At 39.8% G+C, this 20652-nt stretch overlaps 1 protein-coding gene and 1 pseudogene across 5 annotated transcripts in view; both read right to left on the bottom strand.

The window, feature by feature from the left end:
* The window catches only part of RAB3GAP2 (RAB3 GTPase activating non-catalytic protein subunit 2), a 125446-nt gene extending 109927 nt beyond the window's left edge, over positions 1-15519 (bottom strand). For 2 of the 5 annotated variants that reach the window (XM_063791755.1, XM_063791761.1), the window contains exon 1: positions 15215-15519. In XM_063791755.1, coding sequence (XP_063647825.1) covers positions 15215-15329 — 115 coding nt within the window. In that variant the 5' untranslated portion in view covers positions 15330-15519. Of the gene's footprint in view, positions 1-11330; positions 11515-14151; positions 14235-14621 lie in introns of all 5 variants that reach the window. The other 3 variants (XM_063791771.1, XM_063791770.1, XM_063791777.1) reach the window with 3 other exon arrangements.
* LOC104004728 (aurora kinase A-like) lies at positions 7965-10987 on the bottom strand (annotated as a pseudogene).
* Positions 15520-20652: the final 5133 nt, after the last annotated feature.

The raw sequence follows: 20652 nt of genomic DNA, 5'->3' as shown, positions 1-20652 counted from the left end.
AATTGATCACATAATCAGAAGTAAAACACTCCTCAGCAAATGCAAAAGAACTGAAATAACAGTCTCTCAGACCACAGAACAATCAAATTAGAATTCAAGATTAAGAAATTCACTCAAAAGGCTGGGCGTGGTGGCTCATGCCTGTAATCCCAGCATTTTGGGAGGCTGAGGTGGGCGGATCACGAGGTCAGGAGATCAAGACCATCCTGGCTAATATGGTGAAACCATGTCTCTACTAAAAATACAAAAAATTAGCCAGGCGTGGTGGCACGTGCCTGTAGTCCCAGCTACTTGGGAGGCTGAGGCAGGAGAATCACTTGAACCTGGGAGGCGGAGGTTGCAGTGAGTGAAGATCATGCCACTGCACTTCAGCCTGGGTGACAGAGCAAGACTCCATCTCAAAAAAAAACAAAAGAAAGAAAGAAAGAAAGACAGAAAGAAAGAAATTCACTCAAAACCACACAACCAGAAGGAAATTGAACAACCTGCTCCTGAATGACTTTTGGGTAAACAATGAAATTAAAGCAGAAATCAAAAAGATCTTTGAATCTAATGAGAACAAAGAGACACTGTACCAGAATCTCTGAGATGCAGCTAAAACAGTGTTAAGAGGGAAACTTACAGCACTAAATGCTCACATCAAAAAGCTAGAAGGATCTCGACTTAACAACCTAACATCTCAAGTAAAAAGAACTAGAGAACCAAGAGTAAATAAACCCCAAAGCTTGCAGAAGACAAGAAATAACCAAGATCAGAGCTGAACTGAAGGAGATAGAGGCACAAAAAGCCCTTCAAAAAAAATCAATGCATTCACGAGCTGGTTTTTTAAAAAAATTAATAAAATAGATAGAACTCTAGCTAGACTAATAAAGAAGAAAAGAAAGAAGAATCAAATAAACACAATATGAAATGATAAGGGGAATATCACCACTGACCCCACAGAAATACAAACAACCCTCAGAGAATACTATAAACACCTCTGTGTTTATAAACACAGAGAAATAAGGTAGAAAATCTAGAAAAAATGGATAAATTCCTAGACACATACATCCTCCCAAGACTCAACCAGGAAGAAACTGAATCTCTGAACAGACCAATAATGAGTTCTGAAATTGTAATAAATACCCTACCAACCAAAAAGAAAGCCCAGGACAAGATGGATTCACAGTGGAATTCTTCCAGAGGTACAAAGAAGAGCTGGTACCATTTCTACTGAAACTATTCCAAAAAATTGAAAAGGAGGGACTCCTCCCTCATTCTATGAGACCAGCATCATCTTGATACCAAAACCCGGCAGAGATACAACAAAAGAAAAAAACTTCAGGCCAATATTCCTGATGAACATCAATGTAAAAATCCTCAATAAAATATCAGCAAATTGCATCCAGCATCACCTCAAAATGCTTATCTACCACAATCAAGGTGGCTTCATCCCCAGAATGCAAGGTTGGTTCAACATATTCAAATCAATAAATGTGATTTATCACATAAACAGAACTAAAGACAAAAAACCACATGAATACCTCAATATATGCAGAAAAGGCCTTTGATAAAATTCAACATCCCTTCATGTTAAAAACTCTCAATAAACTAGGTATTGAAGGAACATACCTCAAAATAGTAAGAGCCTTGTATGACAAACCCACAGCCAATATCATACTGAATGGGCAAAAGCTGGAAGCATTTCCCTTGAAAACCAGCACAACACAAGGATGCCCTCTCTCACCACTCTTATTCAACATAGTATTGGAAGTTCTGGCTAGGGCAATCAGGCAAGAGAAAGAAGTAAAGGGTTCTCAAACAGGAAGAGAGGAGTCAAATTGTCTCTGTTTGCAGAGGATATGATCCTATATCTAGAAAACCCCATCATCTCAGCCCAAAGGCTTCTTAAGCTGATAAGCAACTTCAGCAAAGTCTCAGGATACAAAATCAATGTGCAAAAAATCACAAGCATTCCTATACACTACGACAGACAGGCAGCCAAATTATGAATGAACTCCCATTCATGACTGCTACAAAAAGAATAAAATACCTAGGAACACAGCTAACAAGGGAAGTGAAGGACCTCTTCAAGGAGAACTACAAACCATTGCTCAAAATCAGAGAGGACACAAATAAATGGAAAAACATTCCATGCTCATGGATAGGAAGAATCAATATTGTGAAAATGGTCATACTGCCCAAAGTAATTTATGGATTCAATGCTATTCCCATTAAACTACCACTGACATTCTTCACAGAATTAGAAAAAAAAATTATTTTAAAATTCATATGGAACCAAATAAGAGCCCAAATAGCCAAGACAATTCTAAGCAAAAAGAACATAGCTGGAGGCATCACACTACCTTATTTCAAACTATACTGCAAGCTATAGTAACCAAAACAGCATGGTACTGGTAGAAGAACAGACACATACACCAATGGAACAGAACAGAGAACTCAGAAATAAGGCCCTTACCTACAATCATGTGATCTTCGACAAATTTGACAAAAACAAGTAATGGGGGAAGGACTCCTTATTTAATAAATTTAATAAATTTAATAAATGGGACTACTGCCTAGCCATATGCAGATCATCGAAACTGGACCCCTTTCTTACAACATATACAAAATTTAACCCAAGATGGATTAAAGACTTAAAGGTAAAACCCAAAACTATAAAAACCCTAGAAGAAAATCTAGCAATACCATTCAGGACATAGGCATGGGCAAAGATTTCATGATGAAAACGCCAAAAGCAATTGCAACAAAAGCAAAAATTGACAAATGGGATCTAATTAAACAAAAGAGCTTCTGCACAGCAAAAGAAACTATTGTCAGAGTGAACTGATAATCTGCAGGAGAAAATTATTGCAATCTATCCATCTGACAAAAGTCTAATATCCAGAGTCTACAAGGAACTTAAACAAATTTACAAGAAAAAACAAGCAACCACATTATAAACTGGGCAAAGGATATGAACAGACACTTCTCAAAAGAAGACATACATGCAGCCAAAAAACATATTGAAAAAAAGCTCAATATCACTAATCATTACAGAAATGCAAATCAAAACCACAATGAGATACCATCTTATGCCAGTCAGAATGACTATTGTTAAAAGGTCAAAAAAACAACAGATTCTGACAAGGTTGCAGAGAAAAAGGAATGCTTTTACACTGTTGGTGGGAGTGTAAATTAGTTCAACCATTGTGGAAGACAGTGTGGTGATTCCTCAAAGACATAGAGGCAGAAATACCTTTTGGCCCAGCAATCCCATTACTGGGTATATACCCAAAGGAATATAAATAATTCTTTTATAAAGATACATGCCCACATATGTTCACTGCAGCACTATTCACAATACAATAGTAAAGACACAAAATCAACCTAAATGCCCATCAATGATAGACTGGATAAGGAAAAATGTGGTATATATACACCATGGAGTACTACGCAGCCATAAAAAGAAACAAGATTACGTCCTTTGCAGGGACATGGATGGAGTTGGAGGCCATTATCCTCAGCAAACTAATGCAGGAACAGAAAAACAGACACCACATGTTCTGACTTATAAGTGGGAGCTGAATGATGAGAACACATGGACACATGGGGGAGAACAAAACACACAGGGGCCTGTTGGGGTGGTCGGGGGAGGGAGAACATCAGGAAGAATAGCTAATGGATGCTGGGCTTAATACCTGGGTGATGGGGTGATCTGTGCAGCAAACCACCATGGCACACATTTACATATATAATAAACTTGCACATCCTGCACATGCATCCCTGAACTTAAAAGTTGAAGAAGAAGAAGAAAAAAGTCTTACTAAGGCAATACTTCCAATAGAACTTTCTGTAATCATGGAAGTATTCTGTATCTGTGCTGCTCAATATGGTAGCCACTAGCAACATATGGCTTGAACACTTCAAATGTAGCCACTGTGACTGAGGAACTGAATTTTTAAAAATTTAATTACTATTGATTTAAACTTAAATGTAAATAGCCATATGTGGCTAGTGGCTACCACGTTAGACAGCACAGTACTGAGGTTTTAATGTCTGAAAGGTAGAGTATGAGTAGCCAGGTGGTGGTTTTTATGTCTGATTTTACATACCTTAAAAAAAGGGGGGGGCAATGTGGTAAGTAATGTCTACTCTCCTGACCTGATGAGATTCTCTCTTCTGGGGAACTTATATGTGAGATTTAGACTCACATTGTACAAAGAAAAGTAATCTATGTTCAAGGGACCATTTCTGGTCTCTTTTTTAAAGGCAAGATATGGTCACAGCAGATACCTAGGAGTTTCAAGAATTCTTCTCTATGAGGAAGGTTCAACAACTTACTCTTCATTCAAGGTCTCAATAGTCCCAAATTGTATTAAGCATAGTACTCATTCAAAAATACTTGTCATACTTCCAGGACTGTCACTGTGTATACTATAAAATAACCTCTTAGGAAAACCATGCTAAGGAAAAGATAATCTCCTCTTTTGGAATACTGCAATAGCCTCCTAACTGGTCACTCCACTTCCACTTTACCCATCACTCCCATCCATTCTTCTCTTTGCTGACAAAGAAATGTCTCTAAAATATTTGTCTGGTTATCCTATTTCTCAGCTCAAATTCTAATAGTCTCAAACTCCACTGCCATTGCTATTACCTTAGTTCTGCCTTTATGGGCTCTAACTTGGACTTCTACAACTATCTATCTAATGGTCACCTGCCTCTAGCTTTGAACTGCCCAATCTATTCTCTTTACAGCTACCAAATATATCTGTTTAAAACTCAAATCTTAAAATATTTTTGCTACACTTTTACTTAAAACCATCAATGGCTGCCCTCTGCCCGTAGCAGAGATTCTTAGTATGCTGTAAATGGGTTACAGGTGAGCCAAGATATTCATCCTTTTAGCAGTAAAAGCAGTCAGGTAGGGCCTGGAACTATTGGAACTTATGTCACTTTCCATCATAAGCAGCTTTGTCGCGTTTTCAAATAATCTATTTATTATTAATCTAATTGATTGACATTTTGTATTTTGGTTAAAAAAAAACACACAGGCCAGGCGCAGTGGCTCACACCTGTAATCCCAGCACTTTGGGAGGCCAAGGCAGGCAGATCACGAGGTCAGGAGATGGAGACCATCCTGGCTAACACGGTGAAACCCCATCTCTACTAAAAATACAAAAAAAAAAAAAAATTAGCCAGGCATGGTGGCAGGCACCTGTAGTCCTAGCTACTCGAGAGGCTGAGGGAGGAGAATGGCGTGAACCCGGGAGGTGGAGCTTGCAGTAAGCCGAGATCGCACCACTACACTCCAGCCTGGGCGACAGAGCAAGACTCTGTCTCAAGAAAAAACAAACAAACAAACAAACAAAAAAACATAAAATTTATCATCTTAACCATTTCTAAGTGGACAGTTCAGTAGTGTTTACTCACATTGTTGTGGAAAAAAAAAGATCTCCAGAACTTCATCTTGCAAATCTGAAACTCTGTATCATTACACAATTCCCGTTCTCCCTTTCCTCAGCCTCTGGTAACCGCCATTCTATTTTTTGTTTCTATAAATGACTACTTTAGCTTCCTCATGTAAGAGGAATCATATAGTAGTTGTCTTTTTGTGACTGGAATATTTCACGTAGCATAATTTAACAAGGTTCATTTATGTTATAGCATGTGACATTTCCTTGATTTTAATGGCTAAACAGTATTCCATTGTGTGTATAATACCACATTTTGTTTATCCATTCATCCATCGATGGGCATTTGGGTTGTTTCCACCTCTTGGCTATTGTGAACTGTCTATGAACATGGGTGTGCAAACACCTCTTCAAGACCCTGCTTTCAATTCTTCTGTATATACACCTTGAAGTGATATTGCTGGATCATATAATTTTTTTAAAATTTTTTGAGGAACTCTTATTTTTTCCATAGTGGCTGTACCATCTTATCATCCCACCAACAGTGCACAAAAGTTTATAATTCTCCACATCCTCACCATATCTTGATACTTTTTTTTTGATAGTAGCCATTTCTAATAGGTGTAACATTTCATTATGTTTTGGTTTGCATCACTCTGATGATTAGTGATGTTGAGCATCTTTTCATATTCTTTTTGGTCATCTGTATATCATCCTTGAAGAAATGTCTACTTAAGTCCTTTGCTCATTTTAAATAGGGTTGATTTTTTGTTGTTGTTATTGAGTTGCAGGAATTCTTTATATATTCTGGATATTAATCCCATATCAGATACATGATTTGCAAATATTTTCTCCCATTTTGAAAACTGCCTTTTCACACTGTTGATTGTGTCCTTTGATGCACAAAGTTTTTAAGCTTAGTGTAGCCCCATTTGTCCACTTTTACTTCTGCTGCCTATGCTTTTGGTGTCATATCCAAAAGCATGCAAGTCCAATGTCATGAAGCTTTTCTCCTATGTTTTCTTCTAAAGTTTTACAGTGTTAGGTGCTGCATTTAGGTCTTTAATCTATTTAATTTTTGTATATGGTATAAGATAAGGATTCAATTTCATTCTTTTGCATATGGATAGCCATTTCCTCTAACATCATATGTTGAAGATGCTGTCTTTTCCCCCAAAGAATGCTCTTGGCACACTTGCTGAAGATCATCTTGACCATATATGTGAGGGTTTACTTATCAGCTATCTATTCCATTCCATTGGTTTGTTTGTCTTTATGCCAGTATCATACAGTTTGGGTTATTACAGCTTTGCAATATGCTTTGACATCAGAAAGTGTGAATCTTCTAACTTTTTTCTTCTTTTCCAAAATTGTTTTAGCTGTTTGGGGTCCATATCTCATTTTTCTTATGTATGCTATTATGCCAACAAAAAAAAAGAAAAGACAAGACTGGGAATCACTGAGTCTTACAGGAGAATGGCCTTCAAATTTTTTGTTCATATATGCCCCAAAAGAATTTTTTAGTATGTATCTCTTGCAAAAAATATGTAATTTCTGTTATACTATAAACATGTACATTTAAACATAAAACTATTATTACTTTTTAAAACTTAGTGGATTCTAAACACTATAGGGAAATGATATCCACCGACATCCATTAAAAAAAAATGCTGACCTTCTCAACAGTTTTTACAAGTCCTTTATTCTCCTTGAATACTTATTTCTATTCTACTTCCTCCACAGAATGCTATTCTAATAAACACAGATTTTTATTATTATCAGTACAAAACTTTCTCTGCAAAAAAGGATATGAATTAAGAAAACATTTTCCTGTGATAAGACTCTTAAGTATTAACATTTTTCTTCTTGCTTGAGTTATTACAATTATTATATGTAAATAAGTGAGGAAAACAACATAAATATATCATAAATCTTGATAATTAAACAAAAAGTAAAATTTGGAAAACTAATAATAAAACAAATGGAGGAATTTACAACACTTTGATTAAAGGGGAGGTTTTTTTTACACCTTGAGGCAACTTACTATAATAAGACTACAAACGTGTCAGAGATAAAGTGGGAGAAGGCAGGGTGAGAAAGTAGGCACTTTCACAGGTACATGTGGAAAATGATTTACTTAAAATCATCTGTTCCCAAGCAACCTTTTATAAATTTCCATGATCCCAAGGTACTCTTACTTCAATCTAAAGACACTGCTACTGAATAAAATCTAAACTCCTTCACCAACCTCTTCAATTTCACCTCTTAACACATCCCACCCTCCCACCACAATTTACTATTTGCAGCTTTCTGAATCCCATACTGTTTCACATCTGTTGTCTATTTTCTCTCCATCTGATGGACATCTTTAAACTATTAATGTGAAAATATCACCTCCTATATGAAGACTTTCTGGGTTTCCTGTATAGACTAGACCAACACTCCTTCATTCTCCCCCATCATGTGCCATATCATAGCATAACACCTCTAACAATCGTTTCACATACGTGTCTTCTTTTATTAGCTGAAAATTGCTTGAGGAACTTATTTTATTTATCTTTAAACTCATTTTGTGCTTAGAACATAGTAGATGCTCGATAAATACTACCTGAATGAAGAAATTGAAGAACACTCAAATCTCAATTTCCTCACTGGTAAAATTTTATCTGTATGATCCTCTTCCAATTTTAAAGAAACCCAGTAGCTCTATATATTTTCTGAAATCTCTATAAATGTTCTATTTTCAGATTATTTTCTCTCCTAGTATGATCTCAAACTAGAGAAAATATTTTTACTACATATAAAAAATAGAGTATTTTATATCATTTGTGATAGCCCATTATGCAAAGTGATTCTATGATTTTAGGTTATCCTAAATAAAGCACATTTTTCTCAGAGATTGCTTAAAAACATGAATTGATTATTTCAACATAATTCCCTACATGCTTTATATTCTGGTTGGTAAAAGAGGCAAGAAGGAAAACTATTCTACATTTTTAGTATGTCAACAAGAAATTATTTTACTATTAGGTAAATCAAGAAATCCACAATATTATAATACCCAAATTATCTCCAACTATTCTGGCTCTCCCTCTCTATTCATGTATTTATTTATGTATTTATTTATATTTTTGCCCAACTCAACTGTAAATTTCAGAAAGTTCTGGTCTAGGCATTGGAAATTATGTCACTGTAGGTTAAATGGGGACCCATAAAGTGGGGACCTATACTCCACCCATCCCTGCAACTTCAAAGTAATAAACCAGGGAGAGTGGCTCATGCCTATAATTCTAGCACTTTGAGAGTCCAGGTGGGAGGATCACTTAAGCCCAGGAGTTCAAGACCAGCTTGGGCAACACAGCAAGACCCTATCTCAACAAAAACCAAAAAAATTATCTGGGCATGGTGCTGCATACTTGCAGTCCTAGCAACACAGGAGACTGAGGTGGGAGGATCCCTTGAATCCAGCAGTTTAAGGCTGCAGTGAGCTATGATCACGCCACTGCACTCTGGCCTGCGTGACAGAGTGAGGCCCTGTCTCTAAAAAACAAAAACAAAACAAACAAAAAAGCCACAAAGCAGTAAGACCAGACTTCATGTCTTAAGTAGATAGTATTTACTTTATAAAAACAAAATTTAACAGTTGTCATTAATGTAAACATTGGGAAAGGGTAGGGTTCAGCATCTTTTAAAGCTACAGAGGACAGTCTTCTTTTGTAATTAAATATACAAAGTAATATAAAGTCATACTTTGATAATTCAAATATAGAAGAGAGTGGTATCACTATATCTCTAGCAGCTGTCCACAGTAAAATAAAAGTACTTTTTTTTTCTGTACAAATACCTTTATTTTCCTACTTAAAAAGAATCACATACTCAGTCCAACAGCTTTACCAGGCTTGGCCAACCCAATAAGTTACACACTCACTCAGGTACTTGGAAGGTTATTGGATAGCTCCTTAACCGATCGAGTCAGGACAAAGTGGTCACTTTCCCCATAGCCAGACTCTGAATTTGCCTCCTGGGAGGACACCATGCCTGGCACAGACTGATGGGGTGGCTGCAGTCGAACCTTGCCTCCAGATTATGAACCAGTATAAGTAGCACAATTCTCGTGGCTACTTTCACTTCAGAGTGTCATGTTTATTGATGTGGAGTTTTCTGAGTAGGGAGGTTAAGGCACACCTGCTCCGTAAAACAAATATTTCTTATAGTGTTCTAGATTGAGGGCAGCAGTCAATGGTAAAATAAATTTCGGTAGCATGTTCCTGAGAGGTTATACAGCAGCCCTGGCTCAAGGATTTCTCCCCCTGCACGATTCCTAAGAATACTTGCTAGTTGATTCTTTGTTTTGGCAATTTGATGGTTTTGATGAATTTGCTGTGTTCCAGGGGTATTCAAGTACTTCTCTGAGCATTGGCCTCTGGCTGGGATCATGCTTCAACAGTCTTGAAATGAGGCCCCTGGCTCCCTCTGTTACAAAGTCAGGGAATGTGAATTCTCAACCCGTGATATTCTTTTGTAGGTCTCTTGGTATGTATTTGCCTCAAAAGGAGGCTTCCTAACTAAAAATTCACAGCAAAGAACTCCAAGGCTCCAGAGATCCACCTTCTCATCATGTATCTGACCTTCAATCATTTCGGGGGGCAGGTAGTCCAGGGTGCCACAGAGAGTGGTCCTCCTGGAAGATGGAGCATGTTCTGACCACCCAAAATTTGCAATTTCAAGCTCTCCAGCTGATCCAAGAAGTAAGTTCTCTGGCTTAATGTCTCTATGAATAACTGGTTTTGAATGACAGTAAGACAGGGCACTTGCCAATTCTGTGATATAAGTAGCAGTTCTCTGCTCATCAAACTTTGAAAGTTTCTGAAGTTCTGTATTGACTGTTTCAAGTGGTGTATATTCCAGAATTAGGTAGACTCTGGTGGCATCATGGAAATAACCATACAGTCTGATTATATTAGGATGTTGGAGGTGGGACTGTATTTCTACTTCTCTTCTGAGTTGATGCTCCACTCCTGCTTTCTCCAGCTGAGCTTTAAATAACACTTTAAGAGCCAGAATAAACTTGCTTTGTTTTTCTCTTGCCAAATAAACATTACCAAACTTTCATTTACCCAGAGGGCGACCAATTTCAAGGTCTTCCAAAGCCCATTGCCTCTTTTTTGATTCTTCATTTTTCTGTTTTGATGCCAGTTCCTCCTCAGGATTATTTTCAGGTGCCGACAGCGGGGACTGCTTGCTCTTTTGGGTGTTATTCAGTGGCCTGGAGGCAGGATGAGGTACACTGGTTGCCTGCAATTGCTTCTGCTTCTGATTCTGAACTGGCTTGTGACTGGAGACAAGCTTTTGTGCTTGCAAAGGAACACGCTGGGAAGAATTTGAAGGACATAAGACCCACTGAGCCTGGCCACTATTTGCAGGTAATGGATTCTGACAAGGAAATTGCTGGTCACGAGAACATGTTTTGGACCTCCAACTGGAGTTTTAGCCTCAACAGGCCCTGAAATGCAGTTTTCTTCAGATTGGTCCGTGATGCCTATGACCCAAGGACCTGAGTCTTTCAAGAGCTGAGCCCAATAAAAGCACTTTTAAACCAACTGATACACCTCTATAATTCACAAGTAATTGAGGTGTTTTATGTTTTTACATATCCTCTAGAGATGAGCTGGGTTAAGAAATTACAACTATATCAGCTAAAAAAATTTAAGATGATCTCATGATTTCTGCTTCCCAATAAACATTTATAACATTAATAAATAAAGTGAAGAAAAGCAAAGGCAAATACCATCAGCAGTTTAAGTCAGGTCCTATTCACCTGCTCTGCTAATGTCATTTTTTCTCTGTAAAATTTCACTGTACAAAAGTTTACGTTCAAAACTCTTTATATTACGGCTTGGCCTAGCCTATCTTAAAAGTGCTCAGAACACTTACATTAGCCTATAGTTGGGCAAAATCTTCTAACACAAAGTCTATTTTATCATGAAGGGTTGAAAATATCTCATGTAATTTCTTGAATACAGTACTTCTTGAATACCGTGAATACCGTAGAGTACAGTCTCTCATATTTGCTGCTGCTACCCACCATCACAAAAGAGTATCCATTGTATCACTAGCTCTGGAAAAGATCAAAGTGCAAAATTTGAAGTATGGTTTCTACAAAGTACACATTGCTTTCACATTACTGTAAAGCTAAAAAATTGGAAGCCAAACCATCATAAGTCTGAGATTATCTGTATAGGTTTTACAAAGGGGCTCACTGGTGAAGAGGTCCATTCTGTTCATTTTCTACATGAATTGATCATAGCCACAATAATATCAACATACATAAACTCAAGAATTTGATTTAGAAGAGAAATACATTAAACCGTATTTATAAATCTATAGGTATAGTACAAATTAATCTAGATGTTTGGGGTGTATTTATATCCCCAACTGCCTATGTAACTTGGACAAGTATTCAATCTGTATGTACCTGAGTTTTAGCACCTATAACTGTGCCATACTATATTATAGGCATTAGCCACTTTGGCTACTTAAATTTAAATTAATTAAAATTAACTTGAATTTTAAAAATTCAGTTCCTCAGTTGCACTGGCCACATTTCACAGGCTCAATAACCACATGTGCCTAGAGGTTACCACACTGGACAGTATAGATATAATGATGAAAATAAACAGGATGATATGATTGAGAATAACAAGTGGGAACAAGGGGGTTGTATTGACTACTTTAGGTCTAGATCAGGTGGTCAGAAAAGGCTGCCCAAAGACTTGAATGACAAGATGCAACTAGCATGCAAAGATCTGCAAAAAGCATCCAAGGCACAGACAACAGTGAGGGCAAAAACCTCAGCCACAAATGTGGTTGGCTGGTTTAACAACAAAAAAGAGCGTCTGAAGCATAAGAAATAAGGGGAAAGGTGTATAAGGTCCAAGAAATGGCAGGAAGCAGAGTCTCAAGGGCCTTATACACCATTTAAGAACTTTGGATTTTACGTTAAGTGCAATCAAAAACCATAGAGTGTTATTAAAAGGGCAATGTTAGGCTGGGTGTGGTGGCTCATGACTGTAATCCCAGCACTTTGGGAGGCCAAGGCAGGTGGATCGCAAGGTCAGGAGTTCAAGACCAGCCTGGCCAACAGTGAAACCCCATCTCTACTAAAAATACAAACATTAGCCGGGCATGGTGGCGCATGCCTGTAGTCCCAGCTACTCAGGAGGCTGAGGCAGAAGAATTACTTGAACCCAGGAGGTGGAGGTTGTAGTAAGCCAAGATCATGCCACTGCACTCCAGCTTGGGCAACAGAGTGAGACTTCATCTCAAAAAAAAAGGCAATGTTGTGATCTAAATTATGCCTTAAAAGCTCACTGTAACTACTGTTGAGAATTATTACAGGAAACCAAGAGCAAAAGCAGGAAGAATTGCTAGAAGAAGACATATCATATCATAGCCCAGGTTGAGAAAAGATGGTGGCCTGGACCAGGAGAGTGGTAGAGGGATAAAGAAAATCTGTTCCTTTTTTCTACATTCCCTATCTACAATCCTGCATCTGCTATCCTTCACAGCCAAGATCCTTGAAATAGTATATTTCACTTTTTAACCCCTTATCCTATAACTATGCTTTCTGCCTCCACTATCCTACTGAAACCGTCCTAAGGTCCAAGTTACCTCCACCTTCCCAAAACCAATAAGCATTTTTCTATCCTTTTCTTACCTGACCCCTGCTGCATTTGCAAAACTGCTGACCATTCCTCACCTTCATCAAGTTCTCGCCTTCCTCAGCTCCGAGGGCCTTACTCTCACATGATTTTCCTCTTTCTTTTACTCCTTCTCAGTCTTCTTCCCAGTAACCTCTACTTGACTTTTAAACACCAGTGCTCCTCTAAGCTTACAGCTTTAGTACTCAGTGCATTTCACAACATACATAATCCTTGAGACTGAACTGACACTTTTTGCTGTTAGCTCCCCAATTAACATCTCTGGCCCAGTACTCCCTACTGTTTAGACTATCTATATCTGGTGTTCAACCAGATGTCCTTACTTGGACATACCGTAAACATTTAAAATGCAAAAGGTTGAAAATCTGTATCCTTCATTCTCTTATTACATATAGTTGCCCAAATCACAAGCCAAAGACTTCCTAAACTCCCCCTCACTTACTAGTTACAATGCCCATCACCAGACCTTCACAAGGTCCTGCAGATTCTAACTCCTTAACGTCTTTCTAATCTAGTCCTTCATCTTCATCCTACTAAGGTTCTTAATTCAAGCTCACATAATTTCTTGCTTGGATTACTGGAAGAGCTTCCCAATCCATTTCCCTTCTTCCAATCTCTCCTCCACTCTGCTACCAGAGCACATTACAGGTCTTCAACAAATGTTGTTGATTACATTAAGTACAAATCTGACAATGTCATTTCTCTACTTAAACTTTCAGAGAAACGCCACAACTTTCACAAGGCTTCTCATGGTCTAGCTCCTTATTACTACTACTGCCTCATTGCCCCAACTCTTCCTCTCCCATCCTCCTCTCCAGCCATTCAGCTTTTCTTAGTTCTCTAAATACCATGCCATTTCAGGCCTCCCTTCCTCTGCACATGCTATTACTGCTCCTTTACTCCTCTAACTAGTACTTCAAAGGTAGGCTTAAGTATCACCACTTCAAGAAAATGCCTCATGTATCTCAGTCACACTGAATGGAAGTTAATGATTTGTCTGTAAACCAGAAGTTCCTACAGCAGGGTCCACCAACCTTATTTGGTTTGTAGCACCAATGACTGGCACAAGGTATGCAATCATTCACAGACGGGTTCGATTTGATATCTTCTAAATTTTCTAAAAAAGGGAGAGGAGCTTAGTGGGCTTTATATCACCATTCCGGTATAGCACAAAGTGAGAGCGCTGTACTACAAAGCCAAATGTGCTTCATGTTGGAAATGCAAAAATAAAATAAAATAAAATAAAACACAAGGCACACCCTTTCAAAAGATGAAATGTATGAAATTCTGAAAGCCTATGTAGTATCTAATAAACCAGCCTTGCAACTTTATACTACTTGGGGAAAGGCTTATTAAACACTTTGATGATAAAAATAGGTGGAAGGCTTCTCATCCCAATAAAGCAAATTAACCTTTCTTGGCTATGTCACTGTAATTTTAGTTCCTAATGTAGATGCTCGTTCACTTCCTGACAGGTTATTTTCCTTCTTTGAGAGAGTCTTACCTCAAGAGTCACTCATTTGTCAGCCATTTGTTCTCAAAATCTGAATGGGGGAAACGCAGATGAAAGAAGGGAGAGTGTGGGGGGATGATCAACATTTTCGGAATGGGAGGTGGCAGAAGGCCACAGTCTCCGGGATGGAAGAGAGTGGGAGCTGGGGCAATACCAGAGTGGAGCGCTGACATGTGGCAAGGAACGGGGAGGATGCGATCACGGAGTAGGCAACATGAAACAGGGAACGACCCCAGGCTGAAGATGGGAGACGGAGAAGATACTCAGAGAGAAAGCTAGGAATGTGTGGGGGTAGGGGGAGGGAGGGAGAAAGCGGTGATAGGCAGAGGCGAGAGGAAACAAGACGCAGTTTTTGGCCAGGGGTCAGAGGGCCTAAGGAGAAAAGCTGGGTCGAGAGGAAGACAACACAAATGGGGCTTCAGGACGAGGTGGGCAGGGTGTCATCCCGGAGCGGAGGGGAGGCACGGGGAGAACTGGGGGTCCAGAGGGCAGAGGCAGGCGCAGAGCGAGTAGGAGACCCGAACCCGCCGAGCAGAGGCCGCGGGTGACGAGGGAAGGAAGGGCGAGGCCAGAGAGGCACTTACTGGGGTCCCTCCGCAAGGCGCCGCTGAGGATCTCCTCCCGCAGGTGAGGAAAGAGGAAGTCCCGGGCGGCCTGGAGATCCTGGAAGTAGCAGAACTGGACAATGGAGCAGGCCATGGCTCCAGGGAACCCCACTACGGCACTCACCTTACCTCACCACGCCCTGCCCCCTCCACCCCACTGCGGCCGCCACCGAGCCCCAATAGCTCTAGCCAAGCAGAAGGCGGAGAAACCAAACCGGAAGCTGTCACTGACACGGGTCCGCGGTCTCCGAGTACTGCGCAGGCGCAGGCTGGCCCAGGCGCCTAGGGCGCGGGGGCCCGGGTCACGTGACTACGGCGCCGCCGCTGCAGGTGGAGCCAAAGTCGACGTGGAGGCTTGGGGCAGATATTTCAGTCCCAGTTCTGTGTCTACGCCGAGGCATGAACCCTTTCATTCATTCTGGCTTTTAGCCAGAGGTGTTCTAATTGGACTTGTCCGCGCAGCCCTTTGACTTATTCAGTCTTATTGATGCCCTACTATTGGCACGATCCTGATGTTTCACAGAAAATAATTCGTTTTAAACTAGTGGCAGGCCAGTGGGGGACCGTATCCTGCAAGAGTCGGATTTTGAAAAGATTAATTGCTCTTCCGGAGATTAGCCCCGTCAAGGCTGGCTTTAAATGCTCCTACTATAGATTCCCATAGTACTACGCAAGCCCAATATAGTACGTGTTATAGTGTATTATACACTTTTGTTTTCATTATTCATTTGGTTTTTCATTCATGCATTCATCCATCCATTCAACAAATATTTGTTAGTCTTTTAAATGCCAGCCACTCAGGGTGCTGAGCATTAGAGAACAAAAGAGAAGAAGTACCTTTTCCCAGAAAGCTAGAATTCTAGTGACTGATACAGGCAGTAAGCAATTAATTACAGTATTTCCCTTTAATCCAAGGGGATATGTTTTAAGATCCCCAGTGGATGACACAAACCATGGATAGTACTGAAACCTATGTATGTGTATTATGTTTTTACCTATACATATATATGATAAAGTTCAATTTATAAATTAGGCACAGTGAAAGATTAACAATAACTAATAATTAAATTGAATAATTATGTGGAAAATGAACCCATGGATAAAGGGGCGGCTACTGTACTTAACTATTTAACTGAAATTGTGATCATGCTAGTAAGTGCTTCATAAATATTTGCTGAAGAAATAAATGGAATGCGTACATAAAGTAAATAGAATAACTTGTTTCTTTGACAAAGCACTGTTTTTGAAAGTACTTTACATTGTTCATTTGGATAGTCACAAATGCCATCTAAAAATAGTGTGTCTTATCCCACTTTTAAAATAAAGAAATTGAGCTGTCTCTGAGCAGACTTTAAGTTATTTTTCCAAAAAATAAAAACAAAAAAATTATTTTAATGTGAGCACAAAGGCCTGTAGGCACTTACACATTTCCTAAAGGAAACCTAAAGAGGCCATCCACTTTGTACGAAGAAAGGGCACAGGAACAAATGGAAGGCAAGTGGATGGGGTCCAGAGCATTCATTTCTGTCAGGCCCGTGGACATACACACTTAGTCCTAATAATATAACAACTATAATTTAGTGCCCAGGTTCCTACTCCATTATTTCCTGCTTCTAGAGTAGGATGATTTTCACAAAATAGGATAGGCAATTTCTATGTTATCAGGTTAACAGGAATCAGTTCTTCACCTATAAAAGGCAGTTGAATCAGATGTGCTGTAAGGTCCCTTTAAGCATCAGGGACCTATACTTCTGTAATCAAAGCTTTCAGAAAAGGCAAGCTGCCAGTGCTCCCTTCTTCCATCTGAAGAAATGCAGTGTTTCCTCAGATCATCACTAACTAGAATAATCCAGCCCTGATAAGATTATTCCCTAAAATCCAGCACCAATCCCAAACTAAACTAAAATTTAAATTTAGATTCTTAGTGTTACTGGACGAATAACAAACACATGACACTTTCTGGAAGGAGACTGTCATTCCTTGAAAACCATTCAAGTTCCTATTCAGGTAAATGCATTTTGTGGAAGTAACTGCTGTTGGCTGATTTTGCTGGCCTTTGTTCTTCCCTGAGGCATTCATATGTCTCCTGTGGTGGTCATTGAATTTCATTACTGTGTTGGCTCAGTTTTAATGGTGAAGTCCCTGACTTCCTTCCAAGTACTGTTGAAAAGGATCATTCATGGATGTTTTTAAGGACTTTAGATACCCTTCACAGAAATTACAACACATTCATGAACTGAACTCTTCCCCCAGGAAGTTGTAATGCTACTGGGGGGGATGCCTCTGGAGTTCTGCTACCATGGTTTCTGCAGCATGTGGGAGGATTGCATCAGACAGTGAATATCACTTATTCCACAGTCATAAGAAAGCACATTGCAAAAATGTGCAGGCCTTACATATCCCAGCATTGACAGTGTCTCTCCGAGGTCTGGGTTCAGGAGGTAGGAAAAGCACTGTGACCAAAATAACAACAGGATGAGTCCAGGTACCAATGTGAACTTCCTCCAGTATCCATTAGTGTGAGTCAGAGCACAGATGACTGTTGTTAAGAGAGAGATGTGTTACTGAGGAAGATAAGCAGCAGCCCCTTGCCAATCCTTAGCAGCAGCTTGAAGCGAAGGGGTTGAGTTGCAGGATGGGCACTAAACGCAGATGTGAGAGAAAGAGCAATGGACTTGGAATCATGACTTTGGGGAATTCATGTCACTTTTTTGGGACTTAGTTTATTGGTTTATAAAATGAAGAGGCTGGGCTCTAAAGTTCATCCCAGGGATATGTAGGTTTTGGTAAGAGACTGGGAATGGCAAGTTCTGGGAGTTGGAATTGCTTAGAAGGAGTGGTCTGTGTAAGCACCCTAGTAAGAAGCTTGGGTCAGCAGGAGAAAATGTGAGGGTACTGGACATCTCTAAGGGAAAGTAAGGGGAGCATAGCAAGGGCGTGGAGAGTCCTTGAAGGCTTACCTCATAGCTGTGCTAAGGGTCATCCTTGAATTGAAGATTGAGTGAGCAGAAGCAAGGGCTATTTACAATTATTATTCAACAAACATTTATGGAGTGCTTTTTACATTAAAGATACTGTAGTAAGCACAGTAAGGCAATAAGGACAAGTGATCCAGAGATTCACTACTTAAAAGCAGACAAACACAAATGCTCTAAGAGCAGAGTGTGATGAGTACCATGGATGGCTTTTGGATAAAGGGCAGTGGGAGAAATAAGGGAGAGATTAATTTAGGTCCCTAGGGGTGTCCCTTGGAAAAGAAGTAGTGTGGAAGAGGTAGGAAAGGCATTAAACAAATTGGTTCTTGATTATAGAGAACCTCAAAATCCAAATAGTGAAACCGCCTTTGCAAAATTATGACTGAGACAGTGAAAGAGATGTTACTTAACCGACTCCATCTTGCTTCTAACCTCCAAGCTGTCCTTGTTCATTCTTGGGCATAAGTTGAACTAACTTTGAGAGAAACTTAGTTTACAGTTTAAACAAAGACGGTAACAGCCTTTTCCCAAAGCAGACCTCCTTCTTGCCCGGGGACTAGATTGCCTTTGTAGGACTAACATTAGCCACAAGATTAAAAATTATGGTTTAGGAGTCATGCAGCTGGAGAGTGTGACCCTCCCTAAACTGCTCCTAAGATCAATGCTTGAACTATTTTGTAGACCCTGCACTTGATGTATCAGCTGGCACCACCCAAATCAATAAACTGGCTCATCTGACCTTGTAGCCCCCACCCAGGAACTGACCCAGCACAAGAAGGCAGCTTCGACTCCCTATGATTTCATCCCTGACCAATCAGCACTCCTGGCTCATTGGCTTTCCCCCACCCACCAAGTTATCCTTAAAAATTCTGCTCCCCGAATGCTCAGGGAGACTGATTTAAGTAATAATAAAACTCCGGTCTCCCTCACAACCAGCTCTGCGTGAATTACTCTTTCTCTGGCAATTCCCCTGACTTGATGAATTGGCTCTGTCTAGGTAGCGGGCAAGGTGAACCCCTTGGGCAGTTACCATAGTATGGTCTGGTCTTTTTCTGTGTGCAAGGTATAACCAATTGAAGATATTTTGAAGAAGATGTAGAAGTATGTGGGATGACTGAAGGCAGATAGACCCCTCTAGATGTCACAGCAATATTCTAAACGAGAAGTAATAACATTGGAAAGGCAGTGCCTCTCTGGTGGCTGAATCAATAGAATTTTGGTATACAGTTAGATATATAGGTGTGGGAAGGGAAAATATGACCCAAGGTGATGTTCAAGTGTTCAGTCCAAAGAATTGGAAAGGTGGCAATGTTATGTCAGCAACCAAGATAGAGAATGTAAAAGGAGGAATGGCTTCGGGGCAAACAAGAATAGGATGAGGCTGGGCACAGTGGTTCATGCCTGTAATCCCTGTGCTTTGGAAGGAAGAGGTGGGAGGAATGCATGAGGCCAAGATTTCGAGATCAGTCTGGGCAACATAGAGAGACCCCATTTCCACACAAAATTAAAATTAAAATTAAATTGTCTGGGCCTGGTGGTGCATGCCCATAATCCTAGCTACTTGAGAGGCTGAGTCAGGAAGCTTGCTTGAGCCCAGGTTTAAGGTTACAGAGAGCTATGTTTGTGCCACAGCTCTCCAGTCTGGGTGACAGAGCAAGTGAGACTCTGTCTCCAAAAAAAAAAAGAAAAAAAAGATAAATGGATAAATTCAGTGTTGGATTTGTTAAATTTGAACTGCCCGTGGAAGAGCTAGGTTTTTTTTTTTTAAGTTATTTTTATAAACTGAAGTTCCAAATTGGGATTGGAGAGGCCAGAGCTAGAACCTACCTATGGAAGTCTTCCACACAGAAATTACATTGAAGGGAGGGGATGAAAGTGCCAGTGGATTCTAGATGAGGTGAGAGCAGGATTGGATGAGGAAAACAAGGTGGGAGGACTATCTTTTTTTTTTTTTTTTTTGGTACAGTCTTGCTCTGTCACCTGGGCTGGGGTGCAGTGGCATAATCTTGGCTCACTGCAACCTTTGCCTTCCAGGCTCAAGCGATCCTCCCACCTCAGCCTCCTGAATAGCTGGGACTATAGGCACATGCCACCATGCCTGGCTAATTTTTGTGTTTTTTGAAGAGACAGCATCTCACTATGTTGCCCGGGCTGGTCTTGAACTGCTAAGCTTAAGGAATCTACCCTCTTTGGCCTCCCAAAGTGTTGGCATTACAGGCATGAGCCACCATGCCTGACCAACTGTCTATTTTTTTAGAGGTGGATGGAAAAAGAAGCTCTAGTAAAGGAGATAAAAAAGACATAGTCAAAGAAGAAAACTGTACATGGTAGGACCATGCTACAAAAGCCCAGTGAGGAAGAAGACATTTTCACAAAGGAGTAAACCTATTGTATTGAATTCAATAAAGAATTTAAGAAAGGAAAAGCCAAGAAGAGATGATT

This window comes from Pan troglodytes, chromosome 1 (assembly GCF_028858775.2).
Source record: "Pan troglodytes isolate AG18354 chromosome 1, NHGRI_mPanTro3-v2.0_pri, whole genome shotgun sequence".
Classification (NCBI taxonomy): domain Eukaryota; kingdom Metazoa; phylum Chordata; class Mammalia; order Primates; family Hominidae; genus Pan; species Pan troglodytes.
Note: the sequence above shows the minus strand (reverse complement) of the source record. Positions and strands in the feature narration are given on the sequence as shown.